At 34.5% G+C, this 27,231-nt stretch overlaps 1 protein-coding gene across 1 annotated transcript in view; it reads left to right on the top strand.

Annotated features, from left to right (window-relative positions):
• Positions 1-27,225, top strand: part of LOC136032692 (ubiquitin carboxyl-terminal hydrolase 2-like) — a 40,296-nt gene extending 13,071 nt beyond the window's left edge. The window contains exons 3-7 of the mRNA XM_065712996.1: positions 904-1,019; positions 8,533-8,752; positions 10,532-10,771; positions 14,729-15,036; positions 27,085-27,225. Coding sequence (XP_065569068.1) covers positions 904-1,019; positions 8,533-8,752; positions 10,532-10,771; positions 14,729-15,036; positions 27,085-27,181 — 981 coding nt within the window. The 3' untranslated portion in view covers positions 27,182-27,225. The remainder of the gene's footprint in view (positions 1-903; positions 1,020-8,532; positions 8,753-10,531; positions 10,772-14,728; positions 15,037-27,084) is intronic.
• Positions 27,226-27,231: the final 6 nt, after the last annotated feature.

The raw sequence follows: 27,231 nt of genomic DNA, 5'->3' as shown, positions 1-27,231 counted from the left end.
CGTTTCCCAGATTTGACCATCTGGGGGGCTAAAGGGAGAGGAAAAATTAGAAAATATTAGGTATATATAACATACGAGCGGGTGATCTGATCTTAATGAATTTTGATATTTAGAAGGACATCGTGACTCAGAGCACTTATTTTAAATCCTGACCGGCATAAAGCCTCTTATTTTTCTTTTAAATCAATCTGTTGATTCATAGAATTTTGCTAGAGCTCATACCATATGATCTCTTGGCTCTTAGCTCTTCTTAACTCGTCACAAGTGCCATATGAGCTCCTAGCTCTTGTTAGTTGGGCTGTTGAATATCTTTTCTGCCATTTTGTTCTTAATGTCTTCTATTAAGTTTATATAAATTTGCATAATATTCAGAAGCTCGAATATATAGGTTAAAGGTAATAGGCTTGGGGTTGCTTATGGAGAACGCCAAGTTTTTTTTTCAAACTTCACTCCTTACCTCAATGAAAGGCATTTCAACGTATGTGAAATTACATTGTTAATAATGTTAGTTTAGATTTGTGATTATTTTAAACAATATCAAGTATGGGAAGTTCAAGTAACTATTGTGGACTTAAAATAACTTTTGTCTAAAACCTTTTCATCCGAAATTCTGGTTTACCCTTTTTTTTTCTTTTTTTTTTACTACAAACGGATTTGACAAAACATCTCTTGAATTGTTGGTTTTAAGAATTGGTTATTATATTGATTGAGAATTGATTTGTTGGTTATTATATTTCCTTTGATGACAATAAATGGAAATATATTTAAGCCGAAGTACAATAAGTTTGACATTAATCTTTGAGAGGAACAATTATTAATAATGGAATATTTATTATAAAAAATGAAACGTATTTGGACAACATGTTTAGCCTTTACTTTGCTTAGTCGTTCTCTCCATTTCAGGGTAATGGTCTTGTTGGAATGAGAAACCTTGGCAATACTTGTTACATGAATTCCGCACTTCAGTGTCTGTTACATTTGGAAGATTTGCGGGATTATTTCCTTGAAAATTACTTCAGGTACTATTGTCTCTCTCTTTTTCTCTCTCTCCTCTCCCTCTCTCCTGCTCTCCCTCTTGCGTTCTTATGCTTGGTAGAGTGTGATATAAAATCCTGTATTTATCTTCAGGATCTCAAATCACTTTGTCCACCTCCTTGGCACACGTTCCATATTTTATTTTGTCTTCTTGAGTGTTAGCTAACATCTAATTTTTATGGACTATTTGTTGGTACATATTTCCATCTTGTAAGTTTCAACATTCAAGAGACATCTATATTTGTTTCGATGAAATGATATAGAACCACAGGTGATAGGTGAAACTCGAGTCGATGTGTTTTGAATATTCTGGAGCAAAATAATTTGGAATGCTCTCCTGGAACATAACAAGATGCGAACATCTGTCTGGGTCTACGAAATCTGAAAATCATCCTCCCTCCTCCCACGATCAAAGGCCAACAAATCCCTCTCCCCCGGCCTTTTTTATGACCCTCTCCTAAAAGACATTTGATGAGTTCATGATGGTGTGCAAAATAGTTGAAAGGTTCTAAAACTGCATTTGCAGATAACATGATCCCGCGCTTAATTTGGGGCAAGGGCTGTAAGTCATGCAAGTTGCTCATTGTTAACATATACGTTTTGCTATTGGGAAACGGAGACATGGTTTGTACAGTGGTATAAAAAGGGTGAGTTGAGGCAAATTACTCAAAACATGAAGGTTATGTAAATCAGAATTGATGTTGCACTCCTTGAATTCACTTGGATTCATAGGTTCTCAAGATAAATGTTATTTCCTATTCTTTCATTCATTTAGAAAACGAGTTGAAAAAATTTAATTAATTTCATATTCAACTTTTTAGTCCTCTAAGACTAATAGATCTTGCTTAAAAAAAGACTGAAAGCGTTTTAACTCCTTTTATTTAAATGAGGTTACCTTCGTTAAGTGAACATTTAAGCCGCATAAAATTACAAGCTTCCTCTAAACGACGTTTTTTTTTGTGTTGATGGTTCCACCATGATACCATCTCTTAGATAATAAATGGATTCTAATGTTTAAATTCGTCTATTTAAGTTAACTTTGAGAATTTTGGAGTTAATTTAGAAGAACTAAAGTTGTATTATTTTGGCTTTTTTTTACTTTTGTATTTGAGAGTAACTGATCATTGAAAATAAATGGGTGCTTGAATTTTGAAAAATTTGTATTACCAAATATTCTGACTTTACGCTATGCCTAATTAATCACCCGTTTATATCTTCCTTTTTTGACGGCACTAAAGTGTGAAAAGTCTAAATTTTTTTTTGCAATATTGCACTGTCGTCGAAAGTGCATATACTGATAAAATTTGGAAGTAATTGAACATTTGGAAGTGATTCAAAATAGATAACAAGCTGGGTCGAAGCTACAGGACTTTTATTAGGGGAGATAGGGGGTGCTATTCAAGCGGTAGTGAAGAAAAGTAACTATTTATCAAGCATGCTGCTTGGTGAACTCAAAAACGTACTTAATAATATTAACAATTAACATACATTAAACAATTATAAATATAAGTGCTGGTGCTTGGCTTTCACTAAAATTGTCAGCAATGAGCTGCTCCAAAAGATAGCGAAACAAGGTTTCGGGTGGGCGAAGATGAATGTCGTATTCACTCGGCTTTTTTCAGCTAAATTCTCTATTAATGCTGCAGTACATATTGTCCTTCCACTTCCCCCCACCTCCATGCCCAGCAGAGGAGGCTCAATTTCATAATTGAACCGTAATTTCGAATGGACTTTGACTCTGTAAGATTTAATTTGTTGTACTGAACTTTTAATATATGTCTGATTTAGATAGATAGATAATTTTTTATTTGCAACAATTACATAAATAAATATGACAAACCTGTGCACATTGCTGGTCACATACTTCAGCACTGACAGTGTTACATACACTGCAAAAACAAAAACTAGCACTGACAACGTTACATACGTTAGCACTGACAAAATAAACATAAATGAAGCCAAAGTAAATACAAGCCTACAGCATTAGCATAAATATACGAAAAAAAATAATTCCCCGCAACATATTAAACAGAAATCACCTAATTATGTGTTACTTATTTAAATATTTGAAAACCCGTCATAACTTACCTATAAATCCGTCATAACTTTAATCCTCGCACCCAATAATTTTGACATATTTCAACTTTGCGATTATGTTTTGTAATTTTTTAATAAATAGTAAGTTCATTATTTATGAAATAATTAGTTTCATCACTGTGTTTTTATTGAACTATTGTTTATGTTTTTTTCTATTAAGTTCATAGTTCTGTCTCTGATTTATATTAATAAATAGCATGAAATCAGTGGGCCACATAAAGCTGCAACAAAAATCACAGGAAGCGCCATAGCACTGTCTAAGCAAATATACAGGATAAGCCAAAGTATTACCCCAGACTGTGTAACATTATATCGTAACATATTCCCACATTTAAATATTGACCGTATTTCATATTCGAAAGTATTCGAAAAATAAAGTCAGAATTAATTACTTATCTGTTGGGCATCGTTTTTGACAAATAGTATCCAGAAAATCTGAATAATTCTTGGTGCCATCGCGGCAGAAACATCGAATTGATTAAAAATTGCCAAAGATACCAATTGGAAGGGAAAATTGACTCATATAGTTTGAAAATTACCTTTCCCTTTGTAAATTTGTTTAAAAGAAAATAGAATTCTGAAAGAATTACACAAAAAGGTTTCTTGTGTAATTCAGGGTATTTGAGGGGGGGGGTATACATTTCTGTAGGGGGGTCACACTGAATGTAGCTTTTATGTCTGTAATTCCATTCATAAGCGAAGCTTGGTGTCCTAGTGCTGCATGAAAAAACTGATAACAAAAGAATGGATTTGTCCGCTCATACATAACAAAATTTCCAAATTGTGAGAAAAATATACATAGTTTGTTTAAATTTGCTTTATTCTTTTCTCAGCAGACACTTTGGACAGGATGCTGATGCAGAGATAAATGTACCACAAGTAGCGCTGGCCCTGTGTGAAATGCAAAAATTTCAGTCATAATTCTTAGCATATTTCTATCTATTTTTTTTTGGAGCTGGTTAAAAGAAATATTTATAAAAGTCGAAATAGCAAGAAGTCAGTATTGTAATTTACATTAGAATCATTTGTACATTTATGGATTAGTATCTGAATCTGAAACGTAAAGAATAGGACGTTTTCAGTGCTTATTCGGCCATTCAATGACAAATAAGAGAATCGGAGTTTCAATTATGTACTGAAAAAAAAATAACCAACAATTAAATGATTTCTGGAGTGGATCCCCCTCTACCAAATTTCAATTTTCAATTCAAATTTTCAATTTCAATTTCAAATTCAAATTTCAATTTCAGGTCACACCAAAGCACGGTGTTGTTTTGAGGCTTTTTTACTACGAAACAGAAATGTTGGTAGTAACTGGACTACATATAATCAAATGACAAATCAAGGATTGATTAATAGAGTCCTGATTCGCTAACATTAGTTTTGAAAACAACGAGTTAGATTCAAAGTTCAGAAACCGTAACAACGTGATTCTATTTCTGGAATTAAATGATATTGTGAATTAAATGATAAGTTACATGGAGTTCAATTATGTACTGAAAAAAACAAACAATTAAATGATTTCTGGAGTGGATCCCCCTCTACCAAATTTCATGACCAAACTACAACCAACTTGAACTAGCTATAGTACGAATGCTATTATAAAAAGCACTAAGTCTAATTGATCAATGATTTCTTTTTCATTTAGGAAATTATAATCACTGTATATCTACTTTCCTGCTCTTAAATGATTCCACTTCTGTGCTATTGCAGATGTAGGGGGTGTATTCATTTTTACTTTCAAAGTTTTAAAACAAGAGAATCTAACACATAGATTTTAGGAAGAAAAGGCACCTTAAATATCAGGGGAAAGAATTGACCTGAGCAGATGTGGCGAAATAGGCTCACATTTTTACTTAATAATAAAGTTTCAAAGGCAATATATTTAGAAAAATATTAATATGTAACATATTATGAAGTGCAATGGACTCCCTTTTTGTTTTCTTTATGATAAAAACGAGCATGGATAAATTAAAAAAAAATTATCTGCTCAAAGTAAAGAACAAGTTTGACGTTTAAAAATCTTTTAAGCAGTTTTAAAGCCACAAAATAAATTATATTTCTACCAAATTATTGGGGGGCTGTCCCCCATGCTCATCCCCCCGTCAACGACGCCATTGATTACAGGTTCGATAAATTCATGCGACCATCTGTCAAAATACGGATAAATAAATCGGTAAACTTATAAACAACAATCTAAACAACTTTTTTTTCTGTTCGTTTTGGGCTTAGTGTAGCTCCTGCTTTCCTTTGAAAAACTCTCCTTTGAGAAGAAGCTCAACCAGTCTTGTGCCCCTCGTTTTACTTCACGGATGCTTGAGAAGAAAAAGTTTTCTTCGCGCTAATTTTTAATACAGTTACGTGTATATCAGAAAAATTACCTTTATTTTTAATTTTCTACTTGTAACATGTTTTGTTAATTCGTTCTTGGTATGGACATTAATGGCAATTCTCTACAAGAATTTCGATTTTTCGCTTTGGGAAATATTTTGATATAAGTGTGTTTCCCGCTCTGAGAATAAACAACTTCAGTAAGCTGCGAGTTATTGACGTGTACTAGAGGTTTGATGAATAATGCAAATTTCGTATTAAATGTAATGAGATCATTCCAGGAAATAAGAAACTCGATGATCTTAATTTGAACATCTGTTTATATACTTCATACTAAGAGACAGTACTTTCACCTTCGTTCGGATACACGGAAAGTGACGGTTCTATTTACATTTTTTTGCACCAATTCACGCCAATGTGATGGGTCTTTGGAGATAGCTGGGTCACTGACGGATCGACCAAACGCCGTCTGTGTGGCTCGAGATCGGTACATTATACTGTTTTGACAGTAAGATAAGAAGAAACGGGGCTTTATCTCACTTTCTAGCGTTGTAACCAGAAGAACGGTATAGATGGCTAGGATATGGTTTGCGGTAAGGGGTGACAGATTGTCCAATGGCGTCCCTTTCGGCTAACCATTCATGGAAAAAACAAAAGCAGGTCGTTGCGAATGGATGGGATTCGTTCGTAAGAAATGATTTATAGGAAATTGAGACTTCTTGTGAGAGTGTAAATAGGAATACTTAGAATAAATTGGGATGGAGGAGTAGCGGTCGTAGCTGTATCGGCCTCAAGTGACTTGGTGTTATAGTGAGTTGCTCGTCGTAGTAGTAGTATTTTAAAACTAATGACATGGATAAGATTTTAATAAATGCCGAATAAAGTTGGTTTTAAAAGTACATTGCACGTTGAGACCTTCTTCATGGAAGTTGATTTATGTTATTTATTTTCTTTATTTACTTATCGAAGTACTTTTTTGTTTTTTGAGAAAAAACTCTTCTCCAGACAATTATGACGCATAAAAAAAAAATAAACGAAGAAAATTCCAATATTCAAAATAAAACTAGAGTGTCTTGTTTATATTAGATTACACGCCACATATAAGTTGTTGCTTTAGCATTAAACCTACGTCACTAGCAGGACTCAAAATCACCCATTTACGAAAATATTAAGTGGGGCAAGGGTGAAAATACAACTAAAGATCAAAAACACTATTTTAGAATTTTAAGGAGGTTGGTAATTTATCACTCCCAACTTTTCCCAACCAATTGGGGCCTGAAGTATGACAACAAGTTGGGTGCAAGAGTGTGTTGTAAAAAATATTATGTTTATAATACTGAAAAGGAAGTTTTAATTCTGTCGTTTAATACATTTTCGAAATTATAAAATTACTTTTCAATAAATTCTTTGTATTTTGTATTGAGTAATTTTCTTAATTTGGCATTCAACCTAATTTTTGAAACATTTTAAGATTTAAGCATATTATCGTTATTTTTTTTTTTTTTTTAGATTGAGTACGGAAATAGTATAGGGTCTCAAGTGGTGATTTTTTTTCTTCTTTTTTTTTTATTAGGGGAATTCATTGATAAGTAATTTGTTTTGTATTTAGAGAATGACCGCACTAGTCATAATACCTTTTGTCAAATTTTATATATCGTGTGGGTATTATGCTGGGGGGGGGGGGGAGTTCTACACTGAGATCATTTTGATTCGTATATCTTTTTCTGACCCTTTTAATGTCTAATCAAAATTAACTAATTTGGCAATTTATACAAATGTAGGATAAAGTACAACAATATTCTGTCTAATTGATTAACTGTATTTTGGAAAGCATGGTGTTGGAAAAAAATTATCGATTTAGTTAATCGATTCAGTGCTTAATTGCATATTTTGATATATGGACTCGATTCCCCAATGAAGGGGAGTTGTCGGGTTAAAATCATCCGCGGGGTAATATTGCAAATGCCAAAATATGGTCATTGGTATTGTGCAGGTGATGGAGAGTTTCCCAAAGGGTGATTTTTCTTTTGGTAAATTTACCAGGAGGGGTGAGTTTTTGGTTGGTTCAAATTTTCTTTGAATTTCTTTTCTTTTGAGTCGACATCAACGTTTGACGGGCAATCTATTGATGAGTAAAATCGAGAAAATATGATTCATCAGGGAAGATTTGGATGCTGACATAGCATCAAAAAACTTTCTTTCCTAGCTAGTGAATACTTTGACTTTTACCGACCCAAAGCAACAATTCTATTTGAAAAAAAAGGTAATTCATTTTCACGCATATACAGATCCATCTATATTTTTTATAGTAAATTCAGAGAATGTATTCTCAATAGCTGAAGATGAGTTCCTGCTAAAAACTGTCCTAAATGTCGGCCTATTCGCTATGTAGAAAAAAAAAAAATTCTAATTCTGAAGCAGACTCATCTGATGGAAATCATTTCAAGTTAAGGAACTATAGGGTATTGTCAAGAGTCCTTTTGAACGGCTTGGATGATGTAATCCGGGACAAATCCTCTTTTCTGGAGCCAGGGTACAAATTTGGGAAAAATGGATGACGGTTTTGAAAAGCTTTTTAAAGTAATAAAGCTATTTCTTGAGAAATATTTAGACTCTATGGTGCTGATGCTAATATATGTTTATGTTATTATTAAAATCAGAAAATTTGTTACCTCTGTTTTTATAAAAGTAACTTTACCATGTTTTTTTTTCTATCTGTTTCTCTTTCCTGCAACCCGTAATGGATTAAGTAAGTAGAAAACAATAAAAAGCGGATGTTAAATAAATTATCAAAAACAAAATAATCTTCGTGTGTATCAATATTATACAAATCAGTGGACAAAACCTGACTAGCCCGTCTAAGTAAGGTAAAAACCAAGTACTAACTGCACTAAGTAAGTACAAAACATCACTAGAAAAGAACGAAAAAAGGTTGGCTAGTGACGATGAACGAACAACGTTCAGTGCGTTAGATTTGTGTGAAAGTTTAAAAAAAAATTATCTGTTTTAATTAATGTTTTTTTTGTAACTATTGAAATTCGAAAATTCAGTTTTTATTATAATTTTCAGAAGTGACGTCAACAGTAATACGATGACCCAAGGTAACTTTGCAGAGGGGTTTGCAGATTTATTCCAGTCAGTGTGGTCGGGAAATTTGAATTGTATTGTTCCAACGAACTTCAAAAAGCTTGTAAATGCCTATAGACCAGACTTCCGGGGCAATGACCAACAAGATTCAGATGAGTTTCTTGTCTTTCTATTAGACGCCCTGCATGAAGATCTAAATAAGGTAGGTTTTCCTTAATGATAAGAATCTGTTCAACAGCAGGTAGCTAATTTGATACATTATTTGTTACATTAATGCTCGTACTAAAAGTCCAATGGATGCTAATTCATACCCCCCTTCTCCCCTACATGGAAAATCAAAAAGGGATCCTGAAAGAAATTTTAATTTAATATCTAGTAAAACCGTCTAAAGAACGTGTATTCATTTCTAATTTATATATTCTTTGAGTTCTCCAAATTTTCCTTCAATCCCCACTATGGTATCGCAAGACGTTAGTTTTTAATGTATTTTTACACTAGAAACTATGCCATACATCCCTTTCATAATGATCTTTCGTTGCAAATGTTACACATAGTAAACGTATTAGTTGTCAAACCAATTTTGCCAACTCAATACGCGCGCAATTCTATTGTCTCTTGTAGTAGCTATTGCCTATTTTCTTCTATTCTCTTGTAGTAGCTATTGCAAGCAGTCTAAGAACTGCAACCGAAAACATCTAAGTAAAAAAGTTAGGAAAAAAACACTAGCAAAGACGAAAAAATTTTTTATTCTAAAATCCTTGCAATCTTTAAAATTAAGAAATAATACTTTTTTTTCAGAATTTTTGAACCTTTATTTCAATTTTCATCGACAGAACTCTTCCCAATTTGAGCCTCTCAAAAGATTATACATTTGTTTTTCTTCCAAAGACTACAAGTTTTCTGATTTTTATAACTAATCTGTTAATTTTTAAAGGATTATTTTTATTTCAAATTTCCACCATTTTCTCAAGTTATTTTCACGATTTGATGCACCAGCCTTCACTTATACGGAACCTTCACATTTCAAGAATCGTACATTTTGGAGAGTACACTTAGTACACTTGGGTATACCCAAGTGTTTTCGTATGTGTACGCTGAGCTTTCCCGTTTTGACCCCTCTATTGACGAATTGGTTACATTTTTGCCATATTAGATTTCTTCAATGCCTTCTGGTGTGTTAATTTTTTTTTGTATGTATTTCTGCATGATTAAGGTGTGTGCAGAATTTGAATTTGCTGAGCATATGCTGTTTAATGAAGATTATAACATGGGTGTAGGCAGATCTATCAACTTGTTGCTCCGATTGAGTGTTGTATATGTTGGTAAATATATTGTTTTGATTGTCTTAAAATCCATTGTAATTTTCTGCAACGTTGATCTCTTAGTCACGCTTTTACAGCAGCTGAGCTGTTCAATTGCTATACAAGTTCAAGTTTTTCATTTTTTTTTTTCAAGTTCAAGTTTTTTATTTCAACATTCACAAATAAATAAATAAAATACAACACTTTCGCGCTGGAGAAAACCTAACTACAGAGGATTTAAATGCAAATTCAAGCTACTGAATATAATTGTACTGAGTGTACTGAATTGTACTTTTTACCTAATTGTAATTAGGTAATTGCACTGAATGTAATTATACATTTGACAAGTCCTTTAAAGAAAGAGGTCAATGCTTATTTTACAGAAGAAATAATGAATGATCCAAGAAACCTAAAGTACAAATACTATTTTTATTGTGTTGAAATTTTATATTTTAGTATGTACATATAATCTAAAAATTAATCGTTAATAAAAAATGTTTTTCTTGGAATATTACTATATATAAAAAATAGCTATCACGTTCTCTAATATTATTACTTTAAATTGAGAATATTACTATTAGCACTAAAGTTCAATTAATACTCCGTCTGAAAAAAAAAAACCTTAAAACTCATGCCAAAAGTTTTTTTATCCGTATATTGTTTTGTTCTTTATTATCAAGGTTAAGAAGAAGCAACCAATGAAAGAACAGGAAAATGAAGGCAAAACCCAAAGTGAAGCTTCTTATGTGGCATTTATAAATTGGGAAAGTTCTAATAAATCCAAAATAAGTGATCTGTTCTATGGTCAAGAGATGAGTACCCTTACATGTACAACCTGTCGCCACTCTTCCATTCGATTTGACATGATTTGCGCATTGGTTGTCCCGATACCAAACGTCGTGCATCACTGTAGGCTACAAGTAAGTCCGGGAATCAACCTTCTTATTTTATTTAATAAGCATGGTCATTCTTTCAATAATGCTCAATAATAGGAAAAATTTCTAATAGAATATTGTTCTAGGAGGAAATTAAGTTGTGAAATTTCTTTAAATATTTTTAATAGTAACGTTCTAGTTCAGCTATCTCAACTTAGTAAAATTTCTAGTTTTGATTTGGTTTTAACTAATTCGCTTCTGTTTACCTTTTGTCTTATGCTGGATAATGATCGGACATTAAATATTAAATTGGGGACCAAAAAGGGAATTTGGTTGCTAGAAAATTTAGTAGCATTAATTACTATTTAGTTTCTAAGAATTTGGCTTTTGTTTGTACTGCATACGCAGTATCTCGTTTGATTTTCTAGTGGTTGATGATTCTAGTTTTGCAAGTTGTTTAATATACTATGAGGACAGGAGGTTGAGGAAAATGAATATCTCAGGCAAAACAAGGCTTAATATCCATAGAATAAACTTACAATATGGTAACCTAAATTAGTCTTATCTACATCAATTAAGAAACCGCGTTGTTTGGAGGTGGGATTTAGAGTCATGAATCCTTGGTATGTTTTAATTATACAGTACAATCATAGAGAGATCCTTTCGTGACTGTGTGTAGCAAATTGCAAGTCGATCGAAGCATTTTTATGCAAGTTTTGGAAACGAGGCGTATAACAGAATTGTGATTCTATGTATCACAATTCTAATGTTCTCAGGAACCAATTTACTTGCACGGTAAGTTTTGCGCTGATCTGAAGAGAAGCAACAATAAAATTATTCTACCAGAAGAACGTTGACCAGAAGAACGAAGAACGTCCCCTACACGGGGACGTTGACGTTGGAAAGCTGTTTTGAAGTAGTCACAAGTTCTTTTTGTGTCTCGAATCATGTAAGATGAAAAACCTTGTATGATTTGTGTTTTATCAATTTGGAAACTTCTTACCTTTTGAGGGATAAGGAGTTTGGGAAGAAACAGTACCCTATTTTGATTGACCAATCATGAGGACTGGAAATCCTGAGATTACTGCTGTCCAGCGTTATACCTTTAGACGTTTCTATCAAAAATTTGGCTTTAAGTGGACAGTAGGGGTTTTCGGAGGAAAAATTGTCCCACTTTGATTCTTTGGTAATGCAGATTATAAATCTTGGCCTAATTCCAGTTCAAACAAAGAACTCTCTTTCTGACGCCATTCGAATTAGTCTATCGCTTAGTCAGATCTTAGGTCGTTTTTGCACAAAATCAGGACTTAGCATACTAGTTTTGTATAGAGTAAGGATTTCGCTCGTGTTTACCCTGAGTCTGAAGTTAGCACATTTTTTATCAATTCTAAACCGGGTCTTATTTGTCACGCTTTTGTAGAGAAAAGGGATTAATTTTCTATCGTACAAAATCAGTGCTTCATTTGATGTATGTCTTTGAAATAGGACATTTGAACGGACTCGTTTTTGCACACAGTCAGGACTTACTTTGTTTTTCAACTAATTCAGTTTGTAGCCTGACCTTTGCTCTGGTTCGCATAGTGGAGGACTAAGCTTGTATTTCGTGTCGAGTCAGGACTTTGTTTGTTTTTATACACGATTAGAAGTTAGTTCATTCCTGTACTAAATAAAGGACCGCTCACTTTTGTAGCTGACTCATTTTTGTTCAGAGCCAACTCATTGAGTGCTTTGTCCTTGTGTCAAAAGAACTGGGCTTGGGACAATTACCCGACTTGGGGCCATTTTTATTGGGCCTGTTTGGGCTATATCGCTTAGATGTGATTTTTTGATCATTCCACCATTGTTAGTGAAATGTCTGTCAAGACATCGTTCAGATGCCCAAAGGATATGAGCAAAGATGGATGTGAGAGTTGGGCTACTTCCTTAGCCACTGGGCTCATTAAAATGGGTGCTAGTATTTACAATCTCTAATCGAATAAGCCTACTCCCAGGTTTTTACAATTATTCGTACGATCCTACTTACTTGAAAACAAAGACGTTTTTGACCTGCTTCTGACCCATGGTGTGACGAATTGCTCCAGTTCTTCTGTAAGAAGGCAAGTGGATCGTCTTGAGAGAGTCACTTCTGGCATGGCATGGGAACATCTCCGGTAGAACGGCGCGGTCAGTGATTGACAATAAAAACAACTGTACTTGAGGGTAGTTGAGCATCCCAGAAAAGTCGCCTCTAATTGAAGGAAAGAAATGATTCTCTCCGTTAAAGCTGTTTAATGTAACACATTTGTAGCTGCCATATTAGCTAATGACCTAGTGTCTTTAGTATTTTTCAAGTCTAAAAAGTAATTCTTCGTCTAAAAACTAAAAAAAAACAACAAAGTTATGCGACTATGTTTCTTCCTAGTTTTGCCAAATGTTTTAGTATTATTCAAGCATTTGATTTTAATCATCGATTAAAGAAGTATTTAATATTAAAGTCTCCTCCTTCTTTTGTAGAAGGTTTAGTATTATTAAGTGTTATGAATTTAGTAGAATATCTTTTAGTGCCTGTTGATTTTGTGATTTGTCTATTGAATAACAAAAAATTATTAAGATCGAAAAATGACATATTTTTTCTTCATTTTCCATGACGTTTTAGTATTATTTCAGTATTATATTTTCGGTATTATATTTACAAGACTTTGTATAATACTATCTATGTCTGTGGTGTCTTCGTTGTTTATTAAAAGCAATTAAGATTGAAAAAATGTTAATCTCAGAGATTAAAAAACCTTATCTTTTACTTTTACAAAATTTGCTAAACATGCATGTTTTATTAACCTATAACAAGGAAATTTGTCATAAATACTTTTTATATCACTGGAACTGGGAGCGTCAATTAAGTTTTCAGATATGCTTTTAGATGTGATATATATATATATATATATATATATATATATATATATATATATATATATATATATATATATATATATATATATATATATATATATATATATATATATATATATATATATATATATATATATATATATATATATATATATATATATATATATATTAATTACAATTGGAATACGTTAGAGTCCAGTGAAAAATTTGGACGATGCGTTTGGAAAGGTAAAGTGATGTGTTTCGTTAACGAAATCTTGTGTTGTTATGTCTTGTGGATATATTTCTGAAGCCGAGTATTCCAATTTTGCTGTTAAAATCAGGCCGCTAATTGTTCTTATTCCACAAAATTACGTTGTCTCTTTTAAGGCAGGACGCACTCACAAGGAATCTTCCTATACCTTCCATGTTAAACATTTGGAGTTTGCCTGACGTTCCGGAATTAGTGATTTCGGCGGTTTTTATGTCAATAGAAATTAAAAAATACGGTGAATTTTTTGATCTAATCAAATCTTAAAGCCGACAATTATTTTTTTTTATAATTCCAAAACAATTATAAAACCTCGGGTTTGTATTCTAGATTGCTATGTCAAACTTGTTGTGGGGTATAAAAAAATAGAGCAAAAAATGTTCTATTCAAGAATAAGAAACTTATTTCTATAATATATACTTCCTGGCTGCAGTCTCTTCAAACCAAGGGATTAACGACTCGGATTGTTCAGGAGCGATTCAGTCAAGTATTAGTTAGTTGTAGCCTGTTTAAACAGAGTCCAGAGATAAGTAGCGTGTAGACATCAAACTGCCGGTTGATAAATACATAAAAAAAAAAAAATGTATAAATAATTACAAGAAGAATCGCTAAGGATAACCCTCGCCGAATCGTAATTTTGAGTGAGAAACCCCTTATGTTCAACCCTCTTATGTTTGTTTAGTTGAAGCGACGAAGAAAACTGATACCTTTGTATTTGACCAAGTTGCCGCCTACGAAAAAGAACTGACTAGGGAGTAAAATGCTTGGACTTTGGCTAGGCCCTAATGAATTATTGCCAATATTTATGTTCTTTCAAAATTATACAATATTTTAGTCTCACAGTAAACAATTGATTCTTTTAGGATTGCCTATCTCTTTATACCGAAGGTGAGTCAATTGCTGATTGGAACTGCCCAAAATGTAGGCGAAATTCTAAGGAATCCATTAAGAAACTGGATCTGATTAGGACACCAAAAATCTTGATTGTCACACTTAAACGATTCTCCAAAGACTTTCAACAGTGGACAAAGCGGCAGACCTTCGTCGAATACCCTAAAACTGGTTTAAGAATAAATGGGAGTACATATAAACTTGTAGCAACAGTCAATCACTTTGGAACTGTTAATGGTGGACATTATACCGCTTCAGTTTATCATCCTGATCTAAAAGTGTAAGTTTTCATTGTGTACCAAAGTCAATAGTGGTAATATCTTATTTCGTCCTAGTTTCGTTCCTTCTGATTAATTTTAAACTTTCTTTTTAAACCTACTCGAAGTTTGGCAATAAAATGTATTTTTCTTCCGGAATATTGCAAATATATGATATTAAGAAAGTACACTAGGAGCTAGGGGTCTAGGGATATACCCCTCCCCTTCCCCTATGGTCTCGTTCAGAGAAATCATGATTTTTACGGGTTTCTTTGAGATTTCATAGTTTCCATGTAATTGGCTTATTTTTTAGGTTTTACTCCCTGCATATGCTTATCTTAGAGGACGTCCTTAATATCCTTTCAAACAAAAATGCTACGTAAATGAATATATACTATTTGAAATCAGGCGTCATTTTCAAGTCTTGTATCCTTCTTGGGAAAGAAATCCATGGGATAAAGGTTTGCTATATGCTGGCGTGAATTGAACAGGAATGATTCAATCTGCCGGAACAGACTAGAAAACTGTTAACGTTTCTCTGATGAAAATGTCAATCAAACCCTCGATTTAATATATATATATATATATATATATATATATATATATATATATATATATATATATATATATCTATATATATAAAAATAAGTTGTCTGTCTGTCTGTGGATCTGTGGATCTGTGGATTAGGTGACGTCATGAAATTAGTTGCCGTCATTTTTGTTATGACGATGCTTAGTATATTGTAAAACACATTAATTTGGTTAATAATATACCATTTAAAACACCAAAATGAACATGCTGGAGTAGTCACTCGGTGAGAGAGGGTGTCAGAACGGAGAATGAAGGTCCCAGGTTCAAATCCTGGTTAGGCTAAAAAAGGTAAAAAACTAAAAACTAAAAAAAAAACTGAAAAAACTAAAAAAAAGGCAAAAACTACAAAAAAAAAACTAAAAACTAATAAAAAAATAAAAAAGCCGAAAAACTAAAAAAACTAAAGAAACTAAAAAAAGGAAAAAACTTAAAAAACTAAAAACTAAAAAAAAGGAAAAATGAAAAATAGAAGAGAAAAAGAATACTAATAAAATTAAAAATAAAAATAAAAAAAAATAAAAAAGATAAAAAGCTAAAAAAAGGTAAAAACCAATAAAAAACTAAAAAGAAAAAAAGGTAAAAAACTAAAAAAAAAATTCATCTAAAAAACTAAAAAAAAACTAAAAAACGTAAAAACTAAAAGAACTAAAAAAGTAAAAAAAAAAAACTAAAAAAAGGAAAAAACTGAAAAATAAGCGGGATATAAAACAGGGGAATGTAAATGACGACCGGGACACCGGGACATAAGGAATATAAATGAATCAGAAAATACAACTCATGTTTCCAAATGACGTCGTTTGGAGCCCAAATTGAAAATCCAGATCAGTTTATGTCTACTTTCAAAGTAAAAGGGCAAATTTATCATAGAGCAGGGTCTCTTCTACCATTCTCAGGCGAGAATCATAAATTTTTACAATTGTACTTCATCAGTGATAGAAATCTGAATTGAATGCACGTTGCGAAATTTCTCCCAACATTGAAAGGACAATCGTTTCCCAATTACAACATCTTTTCCACGAAAATAATAATTTAGTGCGTCTGTTCAAAACAGCCATCGATTTGATGCCTACTTATACGCATAAAATTGTTATTTCCGCTGACAAAACGCCTCCTGGCCAACATGTGCGTAGATACAATGCTCCAACTATCGACGAAGTGGCCATCGTTATGGTCGGTGATCAGTTTTTACTCGAGATATATTCTCAGGGTTTCCACCACACGTGCTACAACTAAAAATAGGCCTACCAATAATACTTTTAAGAAATATAAACCCACCAAAGCTTTGCTATGGCACTCGACCTGCCGTAAAAAAAAAAAATGGAAAACCTAATAGAGGCCACAATCTTGACAGGCCTTTTGAGGGTGAGGCTGTTCTTATTCCTCGCATTCCCAAGATTCCAACGGATCTGCCTTTTCAATTTAAAAGATTGCAATTCCCAATTCGATTAGCATTTGCAATCACCATTAACAAAGCTCAAGGTCAATCATTAGAAATATGTGGTATAGATCTTAATACTGATTGTTTTTCCCATTGACAATTGTACGTTGCATGTTCGAGGGTCGGTAAACCTGACAATCTATTTATATGCAGCGACAATTGGACAGCGAAGAATGTTGTATATTCGCAAGTTTTACGCAGTTAATTTGTATTTTATCTATCTATCTATCTATCTATCTATATAAAAACGAGTTGTATGTATGCATGTTTGTTTGTTTGTAAAAAGAGCGTTTGCATATGATGTCATTATTAGTAACATACGGCTTTGTATATGCAGAGACAATGTGAAAGCCAAGAATGTTGTATATTCGCAATTTTTACGTAGTTTAACTCCTGCAGACGAAATGAATGCTTGCCTAAAAAATTCTAATTTATAGGCACACGTAAAAATATTAAAATTAACTACAAATATGCGTGTCCGATTGCAAAACGATGACTCTGGTCAAACAGTAGACTCAATTTCAGGACGTATACAACTACCTGCTGATTTCTGTAATTTAGTGACGTCCAAAAATGAATTGATTGAAAAAGTATTTCCTAATATTCTAAAAAATTATAAAAATAATAAATGGCTAAGTGAAAGAGCGATTCTCGCACCCAAAAATATAGACGTCCACGAAATCAACAATATTGTTTTGAACAAGATTCGAGACCAGGCAGTCCTTTACAAGTCAGTCGACACAGTTTTGGAACCAAATGAAGCGGTTAATTATCCATCTGAATTTTTAAATTCCATAGATCCTTCAGGGTTTCCACCACACGTGCTACAACTAAAAATAGGCGTACCAATAATACTTTTAAGAAATATCAACCCACCAAAGCTTTGCAATGGCACGCGACTTGCCGTAAAAAAAAAACAATGGAAAACCTAATAGAGGCCACAATCTTGACAGGGCCTTATGAGGTGAGGCTGTTCTTATTCCTCGCATTCCCATGATTCCAACGGATCTGCTTTTTCAATTTAAAAGATTGTAATTCCCAATTCGATTAGTATTTGCAATCACCATTAACAAAGCTCAAGGTCAATCATTAGAAAAATGTGGTATAGATCTTAATCCTGATTGCTTTTCCCATGGACATTGCATGTTCGAGGGTCGGTAAACCTGACAATGTATTTATATGCAGCGACAATTGGACAGCGAAGAATGTTGTTTATTCGCAAGTTTTACGCAGTTAATTTGTATTGTATCTATCTATATAAAAACGAGTTATGTGGATGCATGTTTGTTTGTTTGTAAAAAGAGCGTTTTTATATGACGTCATTATTAGTACATACGGCTTTGCATATGCACAGACAATGGGAAAGCCAAGAATGTTGTTTATTCGCAATTTTTGCGTAGTTTGAAACACATATATAAATCTATCTATATTCACAGGTGGGACACAGGGACACAACTACAATGGCGCATAACTAATGTGGCGCGTAACGACTTACGCGCGCGGGGGGGCTTGGGGGGGCGCGAAGCGCCCCACCAACTAGTGTTGGGGTGGCGCGAAGCGCCACCCAACAGCTAGTATATATATATCTATATATATAAAAATAAGTTGTCTGTCTGTGTGTCTTTGGATCAGGTGACGTCATGTTTCTGTGTCGGCTGACGTCATGAAATTAGTTGTCAGGTGACGTCATGTTTCTGTGTCGGCTGACGTCTTGAAATTAGTTGTCGTCATTTTTGCTTTGCGGTGACGTCATTCAAGTTATATAAGACATATGTTCACGTAGAAATCTATTAATGTTTAAGTTTACAATGACTGATGAACATGCTCAAAGAGTCTATGCCAAAAAACTTGCTGCTGATAGAGAAAGTCAGAAAAGAAAGCGTGCCGAGGAACTACCAGAGCAACGCGAAAGCAGACTTGCTGCTAAAAGAGAAAGTGAAAAAAGAAGGCGTGCTGAGGAATCAAAAGAACAGCAGGGAAACAGGCTTGAGGCTGATAGAGAAAGAAAGAACAGAAAGCGTGCCGAGGAACTACCAGAGCAACGCGGAAGCAGACTTGCTGCTAAAAGAGAATGTGAAAAAAGAAGACGTGCCGAGGAATTACAAGAACAGCAAGAAATCAGGCTTGCTGCTGATAGAGAAAGTAAGAAAAGAAAGCGTGCCGAGGAATCACAAGAACAGCAAGAAATCAGGCTTGCTGCTGATAGAGAAAGTAAGAAAAGAAAGCGTGCCGAGGAATCAGAGCAACCTGAAAGTTATCGCCTGGCATTCAGGTACAACCCAGTCGATGATTATAGCTTGAGTAGATGTGTTCAAATCGGGACAATGTCTAAAATTTGTCCCTATTGCAAGGCCTTGAAATTCAATGGTGAAACAATGGGAATGTGTTGCGCCTCAGGAAAAGTTAAACTTCCTCTATTGGCTGCACCACCAGAGCCATTGAAGACTTTCCTTACTGAACTACGTCAGAATCTAAACGTTTTTTGTCAAAAATCAGACAATACAACTCATGTTTCCAAATGACGTCGTTTGGAGCCCAAATCTAAAATCCAGATCAATTATGTCTACTTTCAAAGTAAAAGGGCAAATTTATCATAAAGCAGGGTCCTTCTACCATTCTCAGGCGAGAATCATAAATTTTTACAATTGTACTTCATCAGTGATAGAAATTCTGAATTGAATGCACGTTGCGAAATTTCTCCCAACGTTGAAAGGACAATCGTTTCCCAATTGCAACATCTTTTCCACGAAAATAATAATTTAGTGCGTCTGTTCAAAACAGCCATCGATTTGATGCCTACTGATACGCATAAAATTGTTATTTCCGCTGACAAAACGCCTCCTGGCCAACATGTGCGTAGATACAATGCTCCGACTATCGACGAAGTGGCAATCGTTATGGTCGGTGATCAGTTCTTACCTCGAGATATTATTCTTCATAAGCGAAACGCTCAGTTGTTAAGAATTGCTGAAATTCATCGATGCTACGATGCCCTACAATATCCTATCATTTTTTGGGATGGAGCCGACGGCTATCACTTTAATATTAAATTGATGAATCCAGCCACTAACAAAGAAATGAATAAGAAATGCAGTGTAATGCATTATTATTCCTATAGACTAATGATTCGGCAGGATGAAGAAAATTATATTTTAAAATGCCGTGAATTGTTTCACAATTCGTCGTGGATATGTATGCTAAAATTGAATCAGAACGTTTGCTATATATCCGCCTGAATCAGACCAAGCTCCGCTCTGAACAATACATTCATTTGCGAGATGCAGTTATAAATGACGGTAATACCACAAACGTTGGAAGATTAACAATTTACCTTCGTCATATGCTGGCAGTCCCCGTCATATGCATGAATATGCTCAAGATGCTATTGCGTATGTTCGTCTCTATGGTCGTCCAGATTTATTTATTACATTTACATGTAATCAATCTTGGACGAGATACTGCAGCTTTTACTTCAAGGACAATCGGCGGTTCATAGCATGACATTACGGCACGTGTCTTCGGCAAAAGTTGAAATCACTGATAAACTACCTTTTAAAACATGAAGTGTTGGTAAAACATGAAGTGTTTGGGTCAGTGCGATGCTGGATGTACTCAGTGGAATGGCAAAAACGAGGTTTGCCACACGCACATATACTAATCTGGCTACATAAAAAAATTACTTCGAACGAAATTGATGATGTGATTTCCGCTGAAATACCTGATAAAATGTCGATAAGGGGTTACATGATATTATTGTAAAAAATATGATACATGGACCTTGCGGTGCACTGAGCAATATCCTCGACTTTTAGTACCCAAAACAATTACTGGCAATGATGGTTACCCACAATATAGAAGAAGATCTACTGAAGATGGCGGTAAAACAGCAATAATAAAGAAGCGTAACGGTACCACCATCGAAGTAGATAACCAGTGGGTTGTTCCATATTCCCCATTATTATCAAAAACTTTAATGCACACATAAACGTTGAATACTGTAACTCCGTAAAGGCAATCAAATACATATGTAAATACGTCAACAAAGGCAGTGACATGGCAGTTTTTGGCTTGCAGTCCGAAATCAAAGATTTCGATGAAATCGTAGAATATCAGGCTGGAAGATACATAAGCAGTAATGAAGCTGTTTGGCGAATTCTTTCATTTCCGATACATGAACGTAGTCCAGCTGTTGTTCACTTAGCGGTACATTTACAGAATGGTCAACGTGTTTATTTCACGGAAACCAACGTGCAACAAAGAGTCCTGAATCCAGCCGATACAACATTAACAGCTTTTTTTTCGCTTTGCAAAAATGATTCTTTTGCAAAAAAACTGCTGTATACTGAAGTGCCTTCGTATTACACGTGGAATACTAAAAATAAAGTATTTGAACGTTGAAAACAGGGTAAGTCAGTCGACGGCCAACCTACATCTTCAAAGATACCACGATAGGAAGACTCTACACCGTTCACCCCAATCAACATGAATGCTTCTTTCTACGCCTGCTTTTGGTGAATGTACCCGGTCCGACATCCTTTGAGTATTTGAGGACTGTAAATGGTACTATACATGACACTTACCGTAGTGCATGCCAAGCTCTGAATTTATTGGAGAATGACCAACACTGGGATAACTGCATCAATGACGCGTGCGAAACGTCAACCCCAAGTCAAATTCGTGCATTGTTTGGCATCATTTTAACAACTTGCTCTCCATCAGCTCCTACAGAGTTATGGGAAAAATATAAGTCAAAAATGTCCGAAGATATACTCCATCGAAAACATTTAGAGACGTCAGATATGACTTTTGATTTTACATCAGAAATTTATAACTACACTTTAGTTGTTATAGAAGATTTGTGCGTAAGTATGGCAAACAACCTCTTCAGGATTTGGGAATGCCTTCACCTAACCGTATCGCTGCTGTTTCGACATGTGTAGAATTGGATCGTGAACAAAGTTACAGTACGAGTGATCTATTGTCGTATGTACAAAATAACATTTCCAAGTTAACGTCGGAACAAAAAGACATTTATGATACGATAATGCATTGTGTCGATAACAACGTTGGAGAAATTTTCTATTTGGATGCGCTAGGAGGTACTGGTAAAACGTTTGTGATAAAACTGATTCTGGCATCAATTCGATCAAAAAATGATATAGCGTTGGCAATTGCGTCGTCCGGAATAGCCGCAACATTGCTGCCTGGTGGAAGAACTGCTCATTCCGCTTTGAAATTGCCTCTGAACTTGCATTCTACAGAAACTCAAGTATTGCAGCAATGCAAACTTATTATTTGAGATGAGTGCACAATGGCACACAAAAAATCGCTCGAGGCTCTGGATCAATGCTTGAAAGATTTGCGAGGGAAGTCGAAACCCTTTGGCAGCACCTTAATATTGCTTGCGGGAGATTTCAGGCAAACATTACCTATAATACCTAGATCAACTCCTGCAGACGAAATGAATGCTTGCCTGAAAAATTCTAATTTATGGGCACACGTAAAAACATTAAAATTAACTACAAATATGCGTGTCCGATTGCAAAACGATGACTCTGGTCAAACATTTTCAGATCAATTGCTGGCAATAGGAAACGGAAAGCTCCCAGTAGACTCAATTTCAGGACGTATACAACTACCTGCTGATTTCTGTAATTTAGTGACGTCCAAAAATGAATTGATTGAAAAAGTATTTCCGAATATTCTAAAAAATTATAAAAATGATAAATGGCTAAGTGAAAGAGCGATTCTCGCACCCAAAATATAGACGTCCACGAAATCAACAATATTGTTTTGACCAAGATTCGAGACCAGGCAGTCCTTTACAAGTCAGTCGACACAGTTTTGGAACCAAATGAAGCGGTTAATTATCCATCTGAATTTTTAAATTCCATAGATCTTTCAGGGTTTCCACCACACGTGCTACAACTAAAAATAGGCGTACCAATAATACTTTTAAGAAATATAAACCCACCAAAGCTTTGCAATGGCACTCGACTTGCCGTAAAAAAAAACAATGGAAAACCTAATAGAGGCCACAATCTTGACAGGGCCTTTTGAGGGTGAGGCTGTTCTTATTCCTCGCATTCCCATGATTCCAACGGATCTGCCTTTTCAATTTAAAAGATTGCAATTCCCAAATCGATTAGCATTTGCAATCACCATTAACAAAGCTCAAGGTCAATCATTAGAAAAATGTGGTTTAGATCTTAATACTGATTGTTTTTCCCATGGACAATTGTACGTTGCATGTTCGAGGGTCGGTAAACCTGACAATCTATTTATATGCAGCGACGATCGGACAGCGAAGAATGTTGTATATTCGCAAGTTTTACGCAGTTAATTTGTATTTTGGAACCAAATGAAGCGGTTAATTATCCATCTGAATTTTTAAATTCCATAGATCCTTCAGGGTTTCCACCACACGTGCTACAACTAAAAATAGGCGTACCAATAATACTTTTAAGAAATATAAACCCACCAAAGCTTTGCAATGGCACTCGACTTGCCGTAAAAAAAAAACAATGGAAAACCTAATAGAGGCCACAATCTTGACAGGGCCTTTTGAGGGTGAGGCTGTTCTTATTCCTCGCATTCCCATGATTCCAACGGATCTGCCTTTTCAATTTAAAAGATTGCAATTCCCAAATCGATTAGCATTTGCAATCACCATTAACAAAGCTCAAGGTCAATCATTAGAAAAATGTGGTATAGATCTTAATACTGATTGTTTTTCCCATGGACAATTGTACGTTGCATGTTCGAGGGTCGGTAAACCTGACAATCTATTTATATGCAGCGACGATCGGACAGCGAAGAATGTTGTATATTCGCAAGTTTTACGCAGTTAATTTGTATTTTGGAACCAAATGAAGCGGTTAATTATCCATCTGAATTTTTAAATTCCATAGATCCTTCAGGGTTTCCACCACACGTGCTACAACTAAAAATAGGCGTACCAATAATACTTTTAAGAAATATCAACCCACCAAAGCTTTGCAATGGCACGCGACTTGCCGTAAAAAAAAACAATGGAAAACCTAATAGAGGCCACAATCTTGACAGGGCCTTATGAGGTGAGGCTGTTCTTATTCCTCGCATTCCCATGATTCCAACGGATCTGCTTTTTTCAATTTAAAAGATTGCAATCCCAATTCGATTAGCATTTGCAACCACCATCAACAAAGCTCAAGGGCAATCACTAGAAAAATGCGGTATAGATCTTAATACAGATTGCTTTACCAATGTACAATTGTATGTTGCATCTTTGAGGGTCGGTAAACCTGACAATCTATTTATACGCACAGACAATGGGACAGCGAAGACTGTTGTATATTCACAAGTTTTACGTAGTTAATTTGTATTGTATCTATCTATCTATCTATCTATATAAAAACGAGTTGTGTGTATGCATGTTTGTTTGTTTGTAAAAAGAGCGTTTGCATATGACGTCATTATTAGTACATACGGCTTTGTATATGGACAGACAATGGGAAAGCCAAGAATGTTGTATATTCGCAATTTTTACTTAGTTTGAAACACATATATAAATCTATCTATATTCACAGGTGGGACACAGGGACACAACTACAATGGCGCGTAACTAATATGGCGCGTAACGACTTATGCGCACGGGGGGGCTTGGTACCAATAATACTTTTAAGAAATATAAACCCACCAAAGCTTTGCAATGGCACTCGACTTGCCGTAAAAAAAAACAATGGAAAACCTAATAGAGGCCACAATCTTGACAGGGCCTTTTGAGGGTGAGGCTGTTCTTATTCCTCGCATTCCCATGATTCCAACGGATCTGCCTTTTCAATTTAAAAGATTGCAATTCCCAAATCGATTAGCATTTGCAATCACCATTAACAAAGCTCAAGGTCAATCATTAGAAAAATGTGGTTTAGATCTTAATACTGATTGTTTTTCCCATGGACAATTGTACGTTGCATGTTCGAGGGTCGGTAAACCTGACAATCTATTTATATGCAGCGACAATCGGACAGCGAAGAATGTTGTATATTCGCAAGTTTTACGCAGTTAATTTGTATTTTGGAACCAAATGAAGCGGTTAATTATCCATCTGAATTTTTAAATTCCATAGATCCTTCAGGGTTTCCACCACACGTGCTACAACTAAAAATAGGCGTACCAATAATACTTTTAAGAAATATCAACCCACCAAAGCTTTGCAATGGCACGCGACTTGCCGTAAAAAAAAACAATGGAAAACCTAATAGAGGCCACAATCTTGACAGGGCCTTATGAGGGTGAGGCTGTTCTTATTCCTCGCATTCCCATGATTCCAACGGATCTGCTTTTTCAATTTAAAAGATTGCAATCCCAATTCGATTAGCATTTGCAACCACCATCAACAAAGCTCAAGGGCAATCACTAGAAAAATGCGGTATAGATCTTAATATAGATTGCTTTACCAATGTACAATTGTATGTTGCATCTTTGAGGGTCGGTAAACCTGACAATCTATTTATACGCACAGACAATGGGACAGCGAAGACTGTTGTATATTCACAAGTTTTACGTAGTTAATTTGTATTGTATCTATCTATCTATCTATCTATATAAAAACGAGTTGTGTGTATGCATGTTTGTTTGTTTGTAAAAAGAGCGTTTGCATATGACGTCATTATTAGTACATACGGCTTTGTATATGGACAGACAATGGGAAAGCCAAGAATGTTGTATATTCGCAATTTTTATGTAGTTTGAAACACATATATAAATCTATCTATATTCACAGGTGGGACACAGGGACACAACTACAATGGCGCGTAACTAATATGGCGCGTAACGACTTACGCGCGCGGGGGGGCTTGGGGGGGCGCGAAGCGCCCCCCAACTAGGTGTTGGGGTGGCGCGAAGCGCCACCCCAACAGCTAGTATATATATATATATATATATATATATATATATATATATATATATATATATATATATATATATATATATATATAAATATATATATATATATATATATATATATATATATATATATATATATATATATATATATATATATATATATATATATATATATATATATATATATATATATATATATATATATATATATATATATATATATATATATATATATATATATATATATATATATATATATATATATATATATATATATATATATATGTGTGTGTGTGTGTGTGTGTGTATGTATATGTAAGTAATATTTATAAATGTATTATACTTATTTCAATACAATTTTTATATCATGGAATGATGCATGGAAAAAAGGTTTGATTACATATCTTCACCGTTTCGACCTGGGGCTTCACCGTTTGAACAACAATGTTTTTTTTTTTTATATATATATATTTGTAAGACCTCCTCCGTCTTTAGAGTGAAATCCATAAATGCTTTATACGGAGACCATATGGTATGTATAGTTACAAGATGCTCATTATTGTGGAGTTAAACCATAACTTTATAGAAATTGAGTTTGGAGTAATCATCTTTTGCGGCCATGCAAGGGGTTTGATGATTTCACTCAGGTCTGGCCGAAAGTTTCATCAAGATTGATCCCTTTGGTAAGGAGATATCTAACCCCCTTGGAAATTAATGTTGGAAATAGCAGACAAGAACCAGCATGGGGTTTGCCACTTTCGGCTCATAATCTATGTCTTGTGGCCACCGGCTCTCTTAATCAGTTAGTTTTAGGTAACTATTGATACAGGCAAAGTCGGGCTGAAATCTAAAGCGCTGTGGTCAGATTGATCAAATCAGGGTTATTGTTGAACCGTCTTAAGATTTTAGTTAACCTTGAAGATTGCTCAGACTGTTGGGCGCTGGGTATAAATACGTTACAGGCAGCCCAGGCTCCTTAATTTACTGTACTCCACTATGCATGCTTCATGATACTTCATTTACCATTGGAAGTCTCACTTATGGCTCCTTAAGCTTGAAGAATGTATTGACTGAGGCAACTTACCTCAGCTTTGTTTATATTTTCTTCTATTTCTTTTGGTTGCGAGAATATGATTAAGATTGTCCTTTTTTCAGGTGGCATAAATACGATGACAGTGAAGTGTCCATTCTTCGGGAAGATGACGTCATCAGTAAAGAGGCCTATATTCTTTTTTATTCAAAATTAGTCTGATAGATTTCAACTTGTAAAAAGAATTGTATTTGTGTATATAGCTACATTAC

The sequence above is a fragment of the Artemia franciscana genome, chromosome 1, assembly GCF_032884065.1.
Source record: "Artemia franciscana chromosome 1, ASM3288406v1, whole genome shotgun sequence".
In the NCBI taxonomy this organism is placed as follows: Eukaryota; Metazoa; Arthropoda; class Branchiopoda; order Anostraca; family Artemiidae; genus Artemia; species Artemia franciscana.
The sequence above is the reverse complement of the archived record's forward strand: the minus strand, read 5'-3'. Positions and strand labels throughout refer to the sequence as shown.